This window comes from Xyrauchen texanus, chromosome 10 (genome assembly GCF_025860055.1).
Source record: "Xyrauchen texanus isolate HMW12.3.18 chromosome 10, RBS_HiC_50CHRs, whole genome shotgun sequence".
NCBI lineage: Eukaryota > Metazoa > Chordata > Actinopteri > Cypriniformes > Catostomidae > Xyrauchen > Xyrauchen texanus.
Window position 1 is genome coordinate 25,079,610 of NC_068285.1, and position 19,761 is coordinate 25,099,370.

At 40.8% G+C, this 19,761-nt stretch overlaps 1 protein-coding gene across 1 annotated transcript in view; it reads left to right on the forward strand.

Annotated features, from left to right (window-relative positions):
* Positions 1-19,761, forward strand: part of LOC127650808 (electrogenic aspartate/glutamate antiporter SLC25A13, mitochondrial-like) — a 56,290-nt gene that overhangs the window by 20,713 nt on the left and 15,816 nt on the right. Inside the window, exons 8-14 of the mRNA XM_052136445.1 lie at positions 2,417-2,510; positions 5,676-5,760; positions 9,689-9,772; position 9,895; positions 10,353-10,493; positions 12,863-12,915; positions 13,978-14,058. Coding sequence (XP_051992405.1) covers positions 2,417-2,510; positions 5,676-5,760; positions 9,689-9,772; position 9,895; positions 10,353-10,493; positions 12,863-12,915; positions 13,978-14,058 — 539 coding nt within the window. The remainder of the gene's footprint in view (positions 1-2,416; positions 2,511-5,675; positions 5,761-9,688; positions 9,773-9,894; positions 9,896-10,352; positions 10,494-12,862; positions 12,916-13,977; positions 14,059-19,761) is intronic.

Consider the following 19,761-nt stretch of genomic DNA (forward strand, 5'->3'; position numbering starts at 1 on the left):
AAAGCTACGGCTCTAACAGACCTGTACATTCTTAAGCAGAATTTCATTGCAGCTATTGCATTGAAAAAGGCTTACTTTCAGATGTACTTTTTCTTTAACATACCTTGCAGAATCAAATATAGTATCAGTCAGATGATTTTTGGCACTGCAAATGATCTTGGTGACATGCTCATCACACATAACGGTAGCCAGTGTTTGTTTTTGGAGAGAGTTGAAGAGACCGATGCCCTGCGTGTTCTTTGATTGGAGCGTTCTTCACACTTCACAGCATGTTTAAGGCCAGGGTAAGTTGAGCTGGCCTTGATTCAATAGAGCTCTGTGTAAGAACACTTGCTGCCTTTTTCAGGGCAGTCACTCTATACCAGTGCAGTGGGAACCAGCCTGTGTTCATTCTGCTCATTACCACTCTACACTTAACCTACCCAACCCACTGATATCCAAAACATACCCAGACTCAATGATTTACCATTTTTTCTACTCAAAGGTGTAGGGATTTGTTTATGTAAAATAAATGTTAATTAATAGAAAAGTGATTGAAGGTGATTTATACTGTGGTCCTTAAAAGCATTTGGAAACTTAACAAAAGAAAACGTTAAACCAAGTGGCATTTATTTTAAACGAATGTTAAATTTATATTGCGCTTTTCTGACACTACACTCAAAGCGCTTTACACAGTGAACAGTGGACTCTCCTCAACCACCACCAGTGTGCAGCATCCACAGGATGAGGTGACGGCAGATACAGTGTGCCAGTACGCTCACCACATACCAGCTATCAGTGGAGAGGAGAGAGTGGAGTGATATAGCCAATTAATGGATGGGGATTATTAGGAAGCCATGATTGATAAGGGCCAATGGGGAGAATTTGGCCAGAACCCCGGGGTTACACCCCTACTGGGATTGGCCAAATGGAGAAGTGTCCTGGGATTTTTAATAACCACAGAGCGTCAGGACCTCGGTTTTTACGTCTCACCCAAAGGACAAGACAAAAAAAGCCCTAGAAATGTATTGTATTGTAAATGATAAAACAATAGATGTAAAACTATGAAATAACACAAATATAAGTATGGGAATTACTGATAAAGATTTAGATTGCTGTGATCATAAATGTTTAAACAAATTAAAGCTATCTTATATTTTAGCTTCTTCAAGGTTTTCACCCTTTGCCTTAAAAAAATAAAAATAAATGACCGCTCTGCTCACTCAACACATTCTCTCAACCAACACAGTGTCATCTGGGATGCGTCTTAAACAGTATTGAAGGAGTTGTTTGCGTATGTTTGCCAGTTGTTGGCTGCTTTTCCTTAACTATCCAGTCCAACTAAATTGTAATTCAAATTTGTTTTTATATTAGTTGTGTAATGAAATTCATACTGCACAATGTTTATTTGTCTACATGACTAATCTGTAGATAAGCATACTCCTTTAGGTCACAAGATTTTTAAGATTATGAGAAACATAAATTAAGTCAAGTCTATCTAAACTATTGACTTATAGTGTGCACGTACATGTCAGTATTTACTGTAATGAGTTATTCCTGTGGTTATTCTGCTAATACACCTGTGTGGACAAGTGGAATTGTCTCCATTGCTGCGTCCGAAACCGTATACTGTCACAGTATGTACTGTATTTGATGAAGGACACATTAATCTGCCTGCCAAACAGTACGATCTTTTAGGTATGCACAGTATTTATGGGTATTTAGAAGTAGTATGAATAGATTTCGGACACACTTCATTCGGGTACGTGGGCATTGTCTCGTGACCCAAATATATGACATAAGAACAACAATATTCCATATTATATATTCCAACATATTACGGTGAGACATGTTTTTGGAGGTGTTAAAGGCAGAAATTTGAAACATTTAATTTTGCAAAAGTACTTATTATTTCTTCTGTTACAACTAGTATTATTTTCATCTGTATGGGTGTTTAGGCATCATCATGGCAACTAAGTAGCACAATTTTATACATCTTGTGGCTATACTTTTGAAACAGAAAATATTTTAATGTTAACAGATTGGGCCCATTCACTTCCATTATAAGTGCTAGATTTGAGCTTTTTTTCCCTCCAAAGAATAGAAGAGTTAAAAAAATGTTTTGTGGTAATTAAGATTATGCTACAAATACTGTCGATTGAGTTTACTGAACCCGGAATATTCCTTTAAAAGTAACTGCAAAAATGGCCAAGAAAAGTAAAGTTAGTTTTGAGAAACGGTCTTGTGGCAATTGTTCATAGATGCCACTTGGTTTGATATTTTATTATCTATTGTGGTGAATTTTATACATTTTATACATTTATACATTTATACATTTCATGACTTTTTTAGGAATGAAAAAGTAATTCATTATTAATTTACACTGTATTCATTTCCCTCTCTTTCCTTCTGTTCCTCTCTCTTCCTCCTTTTCCAGAAGAGTTTATCATTGCTGCTCAGAGGTTTGGCCAGGTGAACCTCATGGAAGTGGACATCCTGTTCCAACTGGCTGACTTGGCTGAGCCGAGAGGGCAGTTTACAGTGGTAGGTCCAGTGTCGTGGCAGAAGGGACACAACATCTCATTCCCTCTCTCAGGGAACGGAGGTTACAACAGTAACCGTGGCGTTCTTCTTGTGTCACTCACTTGACTTTGTGTCAAATGAAGTGACACAAGGGGTCCCGTTCAAAAGCGCCATGCACTAGACCGTGTTACGTTTACTGCTGACACAGGTGCAAGCAGGCTGCTGCGTGCTAGAAGCAAGTCAAGTAGTTTTTATTGTCGTTTCAACCATATACAGTTAGTACAGTACACAGCAAAATGAGACAACGTTCCTCCAGGACCATGGTGCTACATAAAAACAACAAAGGACCAAACACATTACCACATGAGACAACACAACGAAATAAAATACCTATATAAAATACCTATATATATACCTATATAAAGTGCACGTGCAAACATGTGCAAAGTACGGGACAGTACAACAAATTACTGACAATGAACAGGACAATAGACAGTGCAGCGCCGACCAGTACACAGTAGTGCAAAAAGATGACAGTTTCTAAAAACGTACACATAACATACTATGAGATAGTGTTCTATGCACATAGCAGTTATTGAGGTAGCAGACAGTTATAAAGTGACAGTAATTTAAAGTGCGACTCAGGACACGTGTGTGTGTGTGTGTGTGTCAAACCAGTCTCTGAGTATTGAGGAGTCTGATGGCTTGGGGGAAGAAGCTGTTACACAGTCTGGCCGTGAGGGCCCGAATGCTTCGGCAACTGTATCGGCCTCCCCAATGCCCCCATAAAAGGTGTCATATACAGACCTTAGGTTCCCAGCACCCCTGAGGGGGGAACAGGTGCTACATGACCAGCATGGGAGCGAGCCCGGCAGCCGTGGCCTTTTCTCTCTCTATGTTTATCGCATAGAGTGTAAAGCGGCTGGGGCTATCTTAACGCTATGGGAATTGCCTGTGGAGGGAATCAAGCCTGTGGAGCCCTACCCCAGTACAGAGCACTTGTGGCTCGCAAATTCCTCCACTGAATTCGCAGGCCAGAAGGCTAGGGAGGAAGAACATCCAGGAGGCGACGTTTAATGGCTAAAATGGGAGAGAACGCGCACTGTATCAACTTGGTAAAGGGCGCTAGGTTTAAGCGGAACACCCGGTGGCTCAGACCTGACAGAACACAAGATGAGACTGACTCAACCCTGAGATTGTAGATTGTGGAAAAGGTTTTTCCCAGCCCGCTGCTCTGCAGATGTCTGCTTAGGGAGGTGCCTTTAGCCAGTGCCTTCGAGGAAGCCACACTTCTCGTTGAGTGTGTTCGAACCCGCAAGGGGGCGGGCATGGCCTGAGTCTGGAAGGCCAAGGAAATTGCGTCGACGACCCAGTGGGCAGCCTCAGTTTGGAGACAGCGTTCCGTTTCCACCGTCCGCCGAAGCAGACAAAGAGCTGCTCAGAAAAACTAGAGCTCTGCGTGCGGTCCAAATAGATATGGAAAGCACGTACCTGACACAAGAAAAGGCTGGGTCTGCCTCCCGGGGAAGATTGCTTGCAGATTCACGACCTTGTCCCTGAAGGGGGTTGTAGGAACCTTGGGCATGTAGCATGGTCGCGGTCTCAGGATAACGTGAGAATGTGCCAGACCGATCTCTAGTCAAGTGTCGCTGACAGAGAACGCTCTTGATGGAAGCTAGTTCTATCAGGAGGGCCGTCTTCAAGGAGAGGGCCTTGAGCTCAACTGAGTCAAGCAGCTCGAAGGGGTCTCTGAAGGCCCGAGAGGACCAGGAGGGGAACAGGCTTGGTCGGGGAGAATTCAGCCTCCGGCGTGTCTAGAGAACCTGATAATCAAGTCGTGCTTACCCGCCGCTAGTGCTGAGAGCTGGGCTCGGGTTGAGGCAGAGCTGCCTGTTGTTTAGGCGCAGGGGGATGCCCATGGCAGGCAGATAGAGCGCGGGCTGTGCTGGAGCGGCGCCACGGCATGATGTGGGATATAGCCTCCGTCTGCCTCTTTACCGGCAAAAACTGCTGGGCGAAGTCATTGAAGGTGTCGCAGAAGAGGCCAAGCTGTGAGACGGGTTGTTGAGAAAGCGTCCCTTTCACGCGGATTCACTCGGATACAGCCCGCTGTATGCCCCAAATCGCCAGCCCCAATCCCATAGGAAGGAGGCGCGGCACAGGCGGTGGCTGAAGTGGCTTTCTCTCGTGAGGAAAGAAAGCCGCGACCGCAACATTGCCATTGCTATGTTCTCGCACAGAGAACATGAACCATTCATAAAACGCTGCCTGCGTGTGATCCGCAAGGCAGCTCTGACCGTCAGAAGCGGAGAGAAATCGACCGCATCCAGGAAGCGTCCAGGGGCGTGGACAGCACAGTGTGCAGAGAGAGAGAACGCCCCTGGAAATGCGCCGTAGATCCAACAGCAGTGCTCTGCCAACAGAGGTGAGTGGAACAGTAGCAAGACTCGGCTTGCTGGTGCACAACCGCTCGGCTGCGAAGAAAAAATCTGACTGACAGACACAGGCCTGTTTCCCTTTATACCCATATGTCCGGGGGTGGGACATGCAAATTCTGTCTGCCAATTTCTCATTGGCCTTTTCTCAAGTTCAGAGGTACACGAGGCTCCCAAGGAACATTGAGTGAGTGACAGAAGGGGAATGACTCTTCCTATTATTGTATAGCGAGAGGTTTTGAACAAGGTCTAGTTTGTTCCAACTTTTCTGCAGCATTAGATTGTAGTGGGCACACATGTTTCTACACCCCTGTAACTGTTGAATAGTTTTTATCAGAATGGTAATGATCTTGGAAGTGTATTTACAAAATGCCTGCTATGAGGTATAGAGCAGTGTAATCATGCCCCAGTGGCTTTAAAACCAGAGACATCACAACAACATTTCTTAAGAGTCAGATACTGAACTGCCTCATGACTGTACAGGGTGGGGTTGTAAAATATTCTGCAATCGCTAATCAGTAATTGGTTTGTTGGACATTATTATTTCTTTGCAATGCAATACTGTAATCGCCCTACTCTCTTTGAGTCAAGATGTTGGAGGTTATTACTTTTGAGGACATACTATGCCACTCTACCTCAAACATCTTGTAGATGTTATGTTTTGAAAAGTAGACTTTGTAAAGGTTTAGAATCTGTTTAACTGATTTATTATGTTTGCCTGTGGTTTTGATCCTACAGACGCGTTGGTTTAGTTGACACTGAGAAGATAGCACCTCTTGAGGAGGGAGCCTTACATTACAACCTTACTGATATTCAAAGACAGGTAAGTTTAGCTTCAGAATGCCTGAGTGTAATCTTTTCTTGCTTATTCATCATTGTAAGTTGTGCTTTCTTAGGCAAGAATCTTTATTACTTATGAATCCCTAAAGTGAAGGATTAATTTAATACCTTCACTTTGAAGGGACAGTTCACCCAAAAATTAAAACTCTGTCATCATTTACTCTCCCGCATGTCATTCCAAACCCATAATACTTCCCCTACAAAAAATCGAATGCTCTGACAAATTTGCTGCAAATTTGCTGCTAGCTTGCCACAAATTTCCTGCAAACTTGACATACATTTCACACTCATTAATTTCAAATGCAAATGTGCTTGGGATTTTCCGCAAATGTTTGCCAGAAGTTTGCAGGTCTTCACCTTTAGTGGTGAATGTGCAGAAAACCTTTGATGGTGACAACTAAATGTTTGCCGCAAAGCTTATTTGCATGTAAATAATGAGTGGTGAATTTGCAGCAAGTAATGCAGCAAGGGTAATTCTTTCTTCTGTGGAATAGTAGTAGTCCTTTATTGTCACATAGTAAACCAGTGAAATTGGCCATCGACCTGTCCATACAAACATACATATGACAAGGGGGTATACAGGACAGGAAGACAGGGAATTAGAAAGAAATACAGCATGACATGAGGAGAGGAGAGGAGAGGAGAAAAAAGGCAGCCCCCAGACTATGCTCCTTAAGAAGTACAGTGTGGGAACAGGGAAAAAAACTCCTCAGCAACATTAGCACATAATCAGTACACTCTACAACATGAACAAGACTTGCAACAGGGGAGGGGATTGGGGGGTGGAGGTGGCCCAGCACAGGCAAGCAGCCATCCGGACCTGCAGCCATGTTCGGCGCTGGTCACAGACCCGCCTGTCAGACTGGGGGTACAAAGCGGCGAAGGCGAGGGATAGGGTATCGGGCGGATGATTGCATATCTGTATATATGTGTAAGAGTTCATGTGTGTGTAGGCCTGGAGAGTCGCTATGCCAGCATCTAATCTAGGTGGCGGCTCTCAGTCCGCAGGGTTGTCATAGCGATACACAGCCAGTTGCCATGGAGACAACCTTGATCAGGTCCCAGACATAGTCAACAATCACCAGGTGTCTGGGGAGTCGGGGAAGGAACGCGAGAGTGGCTCACTGCAGTGCTCTTCCGGGGGAGTTGTTGTTCCAACAGCGGCCTTGGCCAAGGCCAGTGCTGTTTGAGGGCGGCCGAAACAGATTAGATTGGGATTGTTTGGTCTTAAGGAGAGTAGCCGCATTCTAATTTACACGGCTATTCTCCTGGTCCATTTTGGTCTCTGAAATGATCCATTTGCCTTTGCAAAGCTGTGAGCTTCTCCATGATGTTATCCGTATTTTGGTTCATAGACCCAGTCTGAGTGCAGACAGCTCTGCCCACTGCTTCAATCATGACGGGCAGCCTTGTGGGGCTTTGGACAGCTGTCACCGTCTTCTTAACTCCTCGATAAACCAGGGAAATGCCTAATCCAATCAGCAGAAGACCTGTTATCATGGTACTGAATAGGTAGATATCTTCAACGTCCTCCACGGAAAGAGCCGCCAGACACACGACCCGCCACCTCTCCCACGCGTCCATCGTGCAGCCAGCTGCGAACGTTCCATCAGGGTAGACAGGTTCCCCCGAACCCAAGCTTCTCATAGAGAAGATGGTGTCAATTGCGTTGAGTGACCAGTTGATCAAATCTATGATGTCTTAGTTCGAAGAGCAGTGCTGAGAGAGTCTCTCAAGTACAAGACCGTAGACTAGATATGACGAGAGGAGCAAAGCAGGGAAGATAAGGGTAGGGAGAGGGTGAGAAAATGCGACCGCCTTCGTTGAGAGCCAAGAATACAAAGGAGATGTTTGGTAGAATGGCCAGTCCCCATTTCTTTTCCCATCTCTCTTTTTTGGAAAAAGATGCAATGAAAGTGAATGGAGCCTGAGACTATCATACTGCCTAATATCTCCTTTTACGTTCTCTGAGGGCAGAAATTAATTTGGAACAACATGAACTGGAAATGACAAATTAGACTTGGGCGTGTAGCGGTTTGTGCTACAGATATCTCAATTTGTATGGGTTGTTGAGGAAAGGTGTTTTATTTATTGTCTTAATGATCAGTTTCATGATGTTTTAGCTGGCGGACCAAAAATGGGCAAAAACATTCCATAGACTTAACTTGAAGGAGTGATCCAAGCCATATTTAAGGACCATAATTGGGTCTTTGTGGTGGGCTCTTTGAATTTTGCAAACTAGCAATGCCCTAGCAGCCACCCACAAGGCCCTTGCATTGTGGTGATGAGCTAGCATACTTTGTATATTCCCATTCCCATTGTTTTGAATTATCATTGCAGAAATTAATTTCTAGGTTGTAGATTGTATTATGATAGACACTTTGTAGACAAATTTATGGTAGGGTTTGTGTGTATACTGTATTCAATTACAGTAAGTGCTTCAGATCAGCTCATCATTTACAGCTCCTCTGGATTTTTCCATCAGCTACTGCTGGGCTCTTTCTTTTCTCTTTGACCAGAACAGTGAAAGAAGAGAATATCAGAATCTGTCATCGGCACAAAGATCACACATATAAAAAGCTGTAAATGAAATGCAAGCCCAACAGTCAAGGAAAGTTATCACCCTCTGATGGCGAGATGAAGGGAAATGAAAACAGACAGAAAGGTTTGAAGAATCTACAGGGAAAAGAAAGAAAGTGTGTCTCTGCCTAGATATTCCCTCTTTATTTTATCCGAAGTTCTGCCTCCAAACACATCGAGGGCTGAGTTATTCCTTCATGCTGGGCCGTACAAAGCAGGGGCCCTGGACAGAGACACCAGTCCCACCACAATGAGACTCTTTGGGCTGTGGTCTGGCCTTATGGGCTGCTGGCCAGCCCTCCCTCACTGCCTCCCCCGAGCACAGTTCATCCCACACCCTTAACCCCTCAGTGAGCCTGTGGCAATTCGGGCGGCTCCTAACAGGTGGTCTTGTTCCAGGTCTGAGACGGGCAGGCTGGGCGACTGTATCTCTGTCGGGGAATGCAGTATGGAACGCTTGGATGGTTCTGGCTAGCTAATGGTGCTTTCTTTTTTGCTCTCTTAACTGTGAGGCTATAGCCATGGCTGGAGCACTGATCGTATCCACTTGATTGTGGTTTCTGCTTTTCTGACTTAACACTTCTCTGAAAGTTGCAGTTCTAGTTATTTAAGGATGTAGGATGATACAAAATTTTTGTGTAACAAAAAAAGAAGGCATTTAGAAGAATGTTCAGGCCTCTCATTTCTATATAGCCAATGGACACTTTGACAAGAGAATGTAAACTTCCAACCAAAAGGAAGAAAAAGCACCATAAATGAGTCCATAGGTTTAATCAAGTCTTTCACCCAAAGTTCACCCAAAAATGAATATTTTCTAATCATTTACTCACCCTCATACAGTCACAAACTTTCATTACTTTTTTCTTTGGAAGAACACAAACAGAGATATTTTGACTGAGGTGTTTTTGTCTATACAAAGTCAGTGGAGTCCTAAACTTTCCAGCTCTAAAATGGACATACGGGCAGCATAAATGTAGTCCATACATTTTAGTCCAAGTCTCCTGAAGCTATGCAATATCTTTGTGTGACAAAAATGTAAGTCATTATCCACTGAAAATCTTCCCCTCTGACATAGCTGTGAAATCCCTTTTTGATATATGCTTATATTCAAACTTGGCACATTAAAATGTGTTGTACCAAGTCTGACTTCCATGACATCAAACCCTATGTGGCAGGTATAAAATGGGTGAATTTTTCCTTTAATATTGTAAATGGGAAAGTAGAAACAGATTTGGAATCGGTGCGGATTAAAACAATGTATTTTATATAGATTATTGTAAATTGTTGAAAAGCATTAGTGCAGTTCTCTTTCTCTCTCTCACTGTAAACAGCAGTCTGGTGGGGACATATCTCGCTCTGTAATGATTCAGGCCGCTGAATCTGCGTACAGGTTCACCCTGGGCTCTGTGGCTGGAGTTGAGTCAGTCAAGGATCACTGTGCAACACCCCTTTACCTGAGCCTGCACCACCACCAACCACTCCTCTGCATGAGATAGGGACAAAACGAAAAACAAAGCTTGCCCTATTGACTTCTTAGGGTTCTACTTCTCCCGTTTAAAGAGGAAAGGAGGTTATGCACCATGGAAACCTCCTGCGTGGATTCTTTTGCACCTCTGAGTGATCAGAGGTGGGTGTGTGTCGGTGTGTGTATGTAAGGAGGTGGTTCTTGGCCCTATACTTGGCTCCAGACTGGTTCTCTCTAGGATGAGACAAGGTAATAAGGAGGTAGTGCAGGGTGACTCACTTTTTAATTAAGTCTGTTGGTGCTGTATCCCCTTTGTGTCCACCCCAAGGTAGTCAGATAATAATTGACTGATGTGTTCTTCAGAAATATCAGGACGTTTTTTCCCCTACACTTCTTTTTTTTGTCCTTCAGCGCAACCCCCTCCATCATATTCTGGTGTACTTCTCCTTTAATATCCTTGCTATTCCACGTCTTACTCTTACATGTGTTTAAAAACAATTCTTCTGTGACATCTTCCTTTCTCTGGATAGCCGTGGGTGCCACTGCTGCGTACCCCATCGACCTAGTGAAGACCCGCATACAGAACCAGCATTCTTCATGTTCCTTCATAGACGAGCTGATGTACAAGAACAGCTTTGAGGGCTACGAGGGCTTCTTCGGCCTCTATAGAGGTCAGTACCTGCTCGTCCAGGCCATCAGGGTATCACCGACATTGATAAAGAGCGTTTTCATAAAAGCCAGGGGCAGGTCATCTTCCCTCTGGCCTCACCTGCTTTAAAAGAGATTGCTGCTTGAGGGGACAATGTGCAAAGCATGAAAGGGCACATACCAGCACAGAAAGTTAACAATGAAGTGCATGAATGCTCTACACAGTCAGTGCCGCTCAGATAATAAGGATCTGCTCTACTTTTAGAGATTTTAAAGCATTCAGTGAGGTCACAGATTCAAATTGTGATTGTAAGGTGCAATTGGCATGCAACCTCTATTGAGAACTAACTACTGGTATTTGTCAATCATAGAACTGACAAAAGAGAGGTTGAGATCTTCATCACATGTTCACAATTAGAACTGGGGGATGGTACAAAAAATCAGTGCTTGTGTTAGCAGGCCAAATCGGTCCTGTATGGCAGAAAAGCACAAAATTTTAAGAAGGCCAAATAGTTTACTGATAAGCTGTTTTAAAATAAGAAGACTGGCCTTTTACTGACAATGTAAAAACCTTAACTACCAACAAAATGTAGTGTAGTAGAAAGTTGTTTAGAAAGAACAGTATTAGTAGTTCACAGCTGGTTTTGCTTCAGGCTTGTATACATTTGTTCTATTTATTTTTTGGTCATGGTGACCAAACACTAAAATTGCATATCGTAAAATAAATAAATAAATACAAATAAAAAATAAACAAGCAAAAATGCCCTTAAATCAAACAATTATATGTATTTAAATTACCAGGATTCTATCCAGGACTCTATCAGAACACACCAAAAGGACACTTCATCAACGTGCACTTCAGCAGTGAATTGGGATGGATTTTAAAGACACTCAATCATTATTCTTACAGTAATATACAATCCTTTAGTGTATGAAATTGCCTCCCAACATCTACTCAGTTTACCTAGATAAAACAAGACTTGTACTACACATAGATAACTAAAAATTACCTTAATATTCATGATGTTAGCCAGAGGGGAACTTAGCCGGAGGGGTAAGTTCCCCTCTGGCTAACTAAAATGTAATGTACTATGATCTCAGCTTGTGACCTCAGTGCTGTGTTCATTGGCTGGTTATGTCATGCAATCACAGACAAGTTCATGCACTCTTCTTCATTAACTTGTTGAACCATACTGTTATGACAGTGGAAAGTCAGGAGAAGGCAGACGGGAGATGTGGATCCAAATGCGGTTTTTATTGCAAGCATACACAGATTAACAAACACAGGAACAAAAGAAAAGTCCACGATGGGAAAATAAATTAAACATGGAAGAACACTAAGGAGCTACACAGGTTGGGGAAATATCCACAAAGGGCAGAACGAACATGACTAGACATCCACAGGAGACCTCGAACGAACATGAAACGTCAGGGAAACCTCGAACGAAGACAGAGAATTAGCAGAGCATGAAAAGACAACATACAACGATAGACAAGGAGTGGAAAACACACAGGGTTTATATACACAGACACAGGAGGATCACAAACGACAAACAGGTGCAAACAATGACACAATAATGGCAGTGAGAAGATCTGGGAATTGTGGGAAGTGTAGTTTTTCACAAGGACAGTGAGACTCGGGGCGGACAACAGGGAAAACATGACATGGAATATGAACGGTGAAGCGGAAAACACGGGACAGACAACAAGGAATGGTAACACATACACATATCTAGTATTATTTTAGAATGATCTAAGCTCAGATGAAGATTGTTTATTGACTTTCCAGCAAACCAAACAAGTAAAAACAAAGAAATATTAGAGACAACAGTTCATGATGTCACCATCCTGGTAACCACAAAGAAATGAGCAGCATGCAAGAACAATAACTGTTTACCGGAGTGATGATGGATGATTACGTTTGCAAAATGAACAGCATTTTGTTATTCTTCTCCTTTTATACAAACACATATCTGGTCCGTAGGCCATGCATGCAGGAAATGTTTGTATTCATCTTGCTGTGTGGCCTATTTGGACTGGTACACCCACATTACTACAGTATAGTAGTTTGTTACTGCCGGGGGAGGGACATCACTTTTAAATCAGATTATTTAGTTTATTTTGATATAAGCCAGAAATCTGTGTTGTAATTGAGGGCTGTGTAAACTTTGGTTAGGCCTGTTTTTAAAGGGAAAAAAAAGAGTTTGTAGCACTGTTAAGTTTCCAATATTTAAACACTCCACATCAATAGCATTCATTAGTGTGTGTGGATGATAGGGAATTGAAAGCAGTTCTCCAGAATTTTATATTGAGGAAATTTATCCTGCCTGCTACAGTAGTCGTGCGTCCCTCGCCCCCTGTCTTTTTTAATCAAGTTGTTTTCTAATTATAGGCCTCGTACCGCAGCTTCTGGGCGTGGCTCCCGAGAAAGCCATAAAGCTTACAGTAAGTGCTCTGCCTTTACCACATCAGCGTGGCCTCTTTAAACCTAAGCCCTCTCAACTCCTCAGAAATACAACCCTCTGTTTGTCTCTTGCCTTTAGAAGAAGTAAATGTTTTCTGTTTGATCCTTGTGAAAGCTGTGCACATTTTTGCATTGGACATCAGTAGGCCCATATGCAGTCTGCACATTGTTTCACATTTTTATTGTGGTGGATAATCTGTTGAATGGATTTAAATATGGAAATTGTGTTTAACAGCTGTGAGTAGCCTACTACATTTTGGAGTGAATTCACTAAACAGTTGCACCATTTTTGCGCACTGTATTTTATCACAAAACTTGTTTTTGTTATCCAACCAACTGCAATCGAGTTTAACCTGGCATCCAATGCATTAAAATAGTCTAGTCATTGTCAGTCTTTTCTATGCACTTTATTTACAAAATTCAGCACTCTATCACGCAATTAAAGTTCCATTATTAATGCCAGAGGAAAGCAGGTGATAAACAGAATTTATTTAGAGTAATAGATGTTTGTGTACATTTTCTATTGATCATGGTTGCAGTAATTCATAAAATGATTATGAAATGATGGAGAAGAGCATTATAATTGGGCATATCTATCCAGAAGTGCAGTATAGATGAGCGTGCTGTCTTCATTTTAAAGAGCTGATTCAGGTGCCTGTATCGCAGTGGTGGAGTGACAGATTGAGGTAGACTGTAGCATTCTCCACAACCTAGCACTTAGAACTGGCCTCCAAGATGGGGAATTAAATAAAAGAACACAGATAGTGCGTTCAAATGTCACTATCAGGCACAGTTAAATCTTACTGAAGTGAATTTTCCTCTTCGTTGATAGTGGAAAACATCGTCAAATTAGCCAAAATATTAACAAACAAACACTTGGGGATTAGGAAGTGTAAAAATGTTTAAATAATGGATGTTCGATTTCTGTAAAAATATGCTGAGCATTCCACTCATTTCTGCAGGCACATATTCTGTGCAGGCCTAGACACTGTGTGTCCTGTTTAAGCTCAGATGGGTTGTACAAACTTATATTTTTTTCACAGGTAAACGACTTTGTGAGAGGAAAGGCAATGCAAAAAGACAGCACCGTTCCTCTAGCTGCTGAAATCCTGGCTGGCGGATGTGTGAGTACCGCTTACCGCTTTGATACATGAATGTATAATCCATACATTGGATAGTAGCAGTGCCTTTGGAAATCCTGACAAAAGGAGTTTAGTGTCAGTGGGCTTTGAGGTGTAAGCCTGGTCCTGAGGGAACACTTCTCTCCTTTTGTTATGTGATTAAAGGGTACTTCAGCCCCATCCGTGTTTAAAAACGTGTACAAAACACTTCTCCTCTGTTATCTCACCTCTGAATCAAAGTCTGTGGCACCACTGCTGAAAGTTCTCAACCTGCCCCTCACAAGCATGCAGTAAGAAAATCTTACAATTTTCACTTGTGAATAATGTTGCATAGTGGGGATGTCTTCAAAAATAGTGCCATAAATAGTTTTCATTGATCAATTAATGTCATGCAAAGTCCAGAAAATATAAAAAAAGCTAAATCAATATTTGGTGTGACCACCTTTGCCTTAAAACAACACCAATTCTCTTAGGTACAACTGGACAGTTTTTCTTGGTAGGATGTTTCAAGCTTCTTGGAGAATTTACCACAGTTCTTCTATCTATTTCAGCTGTCTCAATTGCTTCTGTCTCTTCATGTAATCCCAGACTGATTCGATGTTCAGTTAGAGGCCATGCCATTTGTTGCAGGGCTCCCTGTTCTTCTATTCTATTTTATTTGCAAAAGGAATGTTTAGGAGTCTTACATTTATATTTCTTATTTACACGCTAAAGCTGAAGATATACAGTAAATAACCATCTTAAGACAAATATTTTTGTGAAACATCTTATGTGCCTAAAACTTTTGCACACTACTGTACGTGTAAAGTAAATGCTAGTAATTCAAAAGTAACATCTTATTTTCCATTCAGATTCTTTTAAAAAGTCCCTCTGACCTAATCAAATCCCATTAAACATGCATTATTAAAGCTTTATCCTTAATTTTTAACACAAATTAGTCATGCACTTTTCAAAAATGTGACTTTTTTACTAATGCAGTTTCTGTTTGGCAAAAACACATTGTAGAATTGTAAAAAAATAAAAAATAAATAATAAAAAAAATCTTTCTTGTTTCACAAAAGAAAGAAGGTTATAATGGTTTAAAGAAAACGAAGTTTTCATTTTTAGGTTGAACTATCCCTTTAATGTTTCATATCTGGGGTCTCTGAGACCCCAAACAAAAGTAATGTAATGATTAAAACATGTTATGAAGTTAAATTATGGTAAATAATTAGTTAATTAGTTCTCATAAGATTAGGAACGTATCAACAAAGTGTCTCCCTGATACTGCGATGTTAAGGTATTTTTTAAAGCTATTAAAATGGCCCTGAGGTCTTTAAAACCCCAAACAGAGCACGGGGACTAGGATCACATTTTGTGTATGAAAGAGCAGCAGACATACCCTGTATCTGCTAGCTGTGTAGTTTTTGATTGGTGAGCTGTCAAACCCTGACCCTGCTTCTTTATGTCTGTCCAAGCCCGGGACCCTAAGAAACGCTCCATGAAAGAGCCTCTTTCATTTGACAGCTATCACTAAAATGCTTTTACGCTCCTCATTTCTACACTTGTGGGCAGTGGTGGACGAAGTACACATACCATGTACTTGAGTTAAAGTAAAGATACTCAAGGTAAAATATTACTCAAGTAAAAGTAGAAGTGCTGCCTTTAAACATTCACTTGAGTAAAAGTACAAAAGTATTTGCCTTCAAATGTACTTAAGTATCCAAGTACTATGATTTTTTATGGCCATAATGTCCTATTATAATTTGTCACAAGACTCTTGCTTAACTCAGTCTACATGAAGACTAATGTCACTCTTGGCACACCAATCTATTAATAAAATTACATTAATTAGTCAGATATATATAAATATATATATATATATATATTTGAATTGAATACATTTTTTGTGTGTTTAATTTTGGAGGGAAGGGGACTGTTCCCATAAGGTATAATACATTTACAGTATTTACTGTATATATTTTTCTCGAGTGTCTAAGGTCATAATTATTAACATCCTAATGTTATGATACATTCACATAAACCTGCACAACATCATTAAATATATATATATATATATATATATATATATACACACACACGCACACACATATATATATACACACACACACGCGCGCACACACATACATAGAATATATATATATATATTCATTCTATGTTATGGGAGCAGCCAATTTCCCTCCAAAATTAAACACAAAAACGTATTAATGCAGTGTTTCTGCTACTCCCCAGAAAAAAAATGCTATTATATGCAAGTCATTTTAGTGTCAACATAATAAGCAATGTACATTATGTGTCAATATTTACCGATAATTGCTGCAATAATAGCTGCTGCTGCTCTCTGCCCCGCTTAAAATCATTGGCAACGCAATTTGTTTGGAACTATTGAGAGCTACACGAATCACGTGACCGCGCGGCGCGAGATCACTATCGCAACCGTCTATATTCGCAACTCTCATATTTAACGGCTCTGGGGTGCGTTTCCCGTACAACGACGTAACTTTCTGCTCCACTACCGTAGTACGATGCACTGTTGAAGAAATCAACTTTCTAGTCACGACTGTTTCCCGAAACCGTATTGTCGCAAATTGGTTGTTCAACCACGTTGGTTAATGATGTCACACATGTGGTGGAGTAAAAACTACTTTTAATGAATCTGTTTGCGATCGAATTAATGCTAGATGTTTTGCTCTAAATTACGGACATGTCATCTGAGGACTATCTCATATTTTTCCTCAGTTATTTGCTTTATTTCCAGATTCAATCATAGGCTCGTTCTTACCCACTAGAGCACGTTCACACATGCGCACTCTTCAAAAACGGTGCTTTAAATCTATTGACAAACTAAAAGACATAAAGGACATTTGTATGTCTTCTAAATAAAAGATACTGATTGTACTGAATGTCATCTTGCTTATTTGGCTCAAGATAATAATTTATTAAGCCCACATGTTATAATAACAAGAAACTCTGCTTCTAACCACAGGTCGAGAGCTGTCGTTCCAACCACACAACTCTGCGATGCTGTTTGCGAATGTTCGTTGGAACGATGGTTTCGGGAAACACCGACTCGTTGAAGTATGATGATAACGACGGAACTTGCGACCAAAGTTGGCTAACGATGCTTTTGGGAAACGCACCCCTGGTTTGCGCTTAGTAGATGCCGCCAAGGCAAGTTCAAAACAAAGCGCGTGCGCTGTACTGTGATTGGTGGCTCGTTTGACCAGTTACGTTTTTATCCACTCATAAATAAACATTTGAAAATGTAGTAGAGTAAAAAGTAAGATATTTGACTTTGAAATGTAGTGGAGTTAAAGTAAAAGTCTCCCCAAATGTAAATACTTCAGTAAAGTACAGATAGGCCTACGCAAAAAAGCTACTTAAGTACAGTAACGAATTACATTTACTTCGTTACTGTCCACCACTGCTTGTGGGTTTCCAATTAAATGTGTCACAGACACTCTGATGATTGCAAGTCTTGATTATTCCAACATGAGTACCTTTATCCCACAAGATCTGCGAGCTGATATTAGGCCCACTGATATTTGGAAAAGAGATGGCCACGGAAACATCGGGTAGGTTGCATATGAAGTCAGCTCAGAATGGCAGCTTGTGCTTAGGAGATGTGTTTTTCCGAGCTGACAGCTCCTTTCATCCCGGCCTAATCCCTGGTGTTTGGCCTGGCAGGATCCGCAGCCTTTCTCACGCCTGCACACGCGCCGCTCACTCAAAGCTATGTTTATTGACACTGCAGCTGTGGCAAATCAAATCTATTTATTTGGTTTGAGAGGGAAAAGACTAGACTGCTGATTTGTGCACTATGAGTGTTCCTGTCTGAGGGAAGAGAGGAAGAGGAGAGCAGTGTTGAGGAGTGAGTGAGTGACTGACTGACTGACTAACTAACTAACGTCAATGCTAGTAACTTAAATGACTAGTTCACCCAAAAATGAAAATTCTGTCATCATTTACTCACCTTCATTTCTTTCTAAGCCTATATTTCTTTTTTTTCTTTCATGGAACACAAAATGAGTTGTTAGGCTGAGTGCCTTAGTCAGCTATCCTCCTCAATTGCATTTTTTCCCCATGCAATGAAAGTTAATGGTGACTGAGGCTAACATTCTGCCTGACATATCCTTTTGTGTTCCAGTAATGAAAGAAAGTTAATCATTGTAATACATGCTTGGAACAACCTGGGGGGAGTGAAGGATGAGAGTTTTTCATTTTTAGGTGCACTATGCGTTTTAATGACACATTTTTCAGTATCAGGACTGTAGTTCATGTTTTCAAAATAGTGTAGCTTCTCCAGTAATAAACTGGTTTCCAGTTTCCAGACTACAAAGCTCATAGAAGCATAATAGAGAACAAACACAACAGAAAAACAAAACAAAAATAATTTCAAAACATTTCAGCATTTCTAGAAAATTGGCTTATATAAACCTTTTAAAGCCTAAAATAGCTTTAATTTAGTTGGCTACATTTTGCTAGTATTTTGTAGTGTAGTTAGCTCATTTTTGTTAGCATTCTGAAGTGTAGTTAGCTCATTTTCGTAAGCAGTCTGAAGTGTAGTTAGCTCATTTTTGTAAGCATTCTGAAGTGTAGTTAGCTCATTTTTGTTAGCATTCTGAAGTGTAGTTAGCTCATTTTTGTTAGCATTCTGAAGTGTAGTTAGCTCATTTTTGTTAGCATTCTGAAGTGGAGTTAGTTACATTTTTGTTAGCATTCTGAAGTGGAGTTAGTTACATTTTGTTAGCATTTTGTTGTATAGTTAGTTATTTTTGTTAGCATTTTGAAGTGTACTTAGCTACTTTTTGTTAGCATTCTGTAGTGGAGTTAGCTGCATTTTGTTAGCATTTTGTTGTATAGTTAGTTTTTTTTAGCATTTTGAAGTGTACTTAGCTACTTTTTGTTAGCATTCTGTAGTGGAGTTAGCTGCATTTTGTTAGCATTTTGTTGTGTAGTTAGCAAATTTTTGTTAGCATTCTGAAGTGTAGTTAGCTAATTTTGTTAGTATTCTGTAGTGGAGTTAGCTGCGTTTTGTTAGCATTTTGTTGTGTAGTTAGTTTAACTTCCTTAAATTATGTGTTACTTGTAGGATAACAGATTACAGTATAAATTAATTTCCCCAATACTGGAGGAAAATAAACTTAAGAATGAGAAGGAAAATGCAAGAGAAGGTCAGGGTTATGGAACTCTGCTGTGATTAAAAATTGTTAAGGTTTTACATTTTTTTAATCTTGCTGCCTCTGAATTAGGCCATTAATAGTTGCCAAGAGTTCATCATTTGGTAAGAACAGCATGCTTTGCTGGCCGAGCAGTTGGCTGGATTCTTATCTGGATTTTGCTGGCTTTCATTTGAGGGCTTGGTTACCCAAAATACCCTCTTAGCCAACGTAAAATGCCATAGACAGCGTGGAAAACCATGGCACGCATACAGTGATGCTTTGTTCATTTTCAGCTTAAGTTGTAAAGCTATGTAATTTAGACTACCCAATGTTTCTCAGCCTTTGTAACGGTTTGTTAGTCTGTTACAAATCTTGTTTTATCACAGTGCTCCTTATTTCTATGTGAAAACCCGCTTGTGAAATCCCCATTTAATTCGAGGAATGCACAAGCGAGTTTTAATGAACTGAGGCTAATGTTTGCGTCTGGTGCTGAGCTATTGTTTTTAGAAGACTGCAGTGTTTTGTGTACATTTGTGGTGCTTGG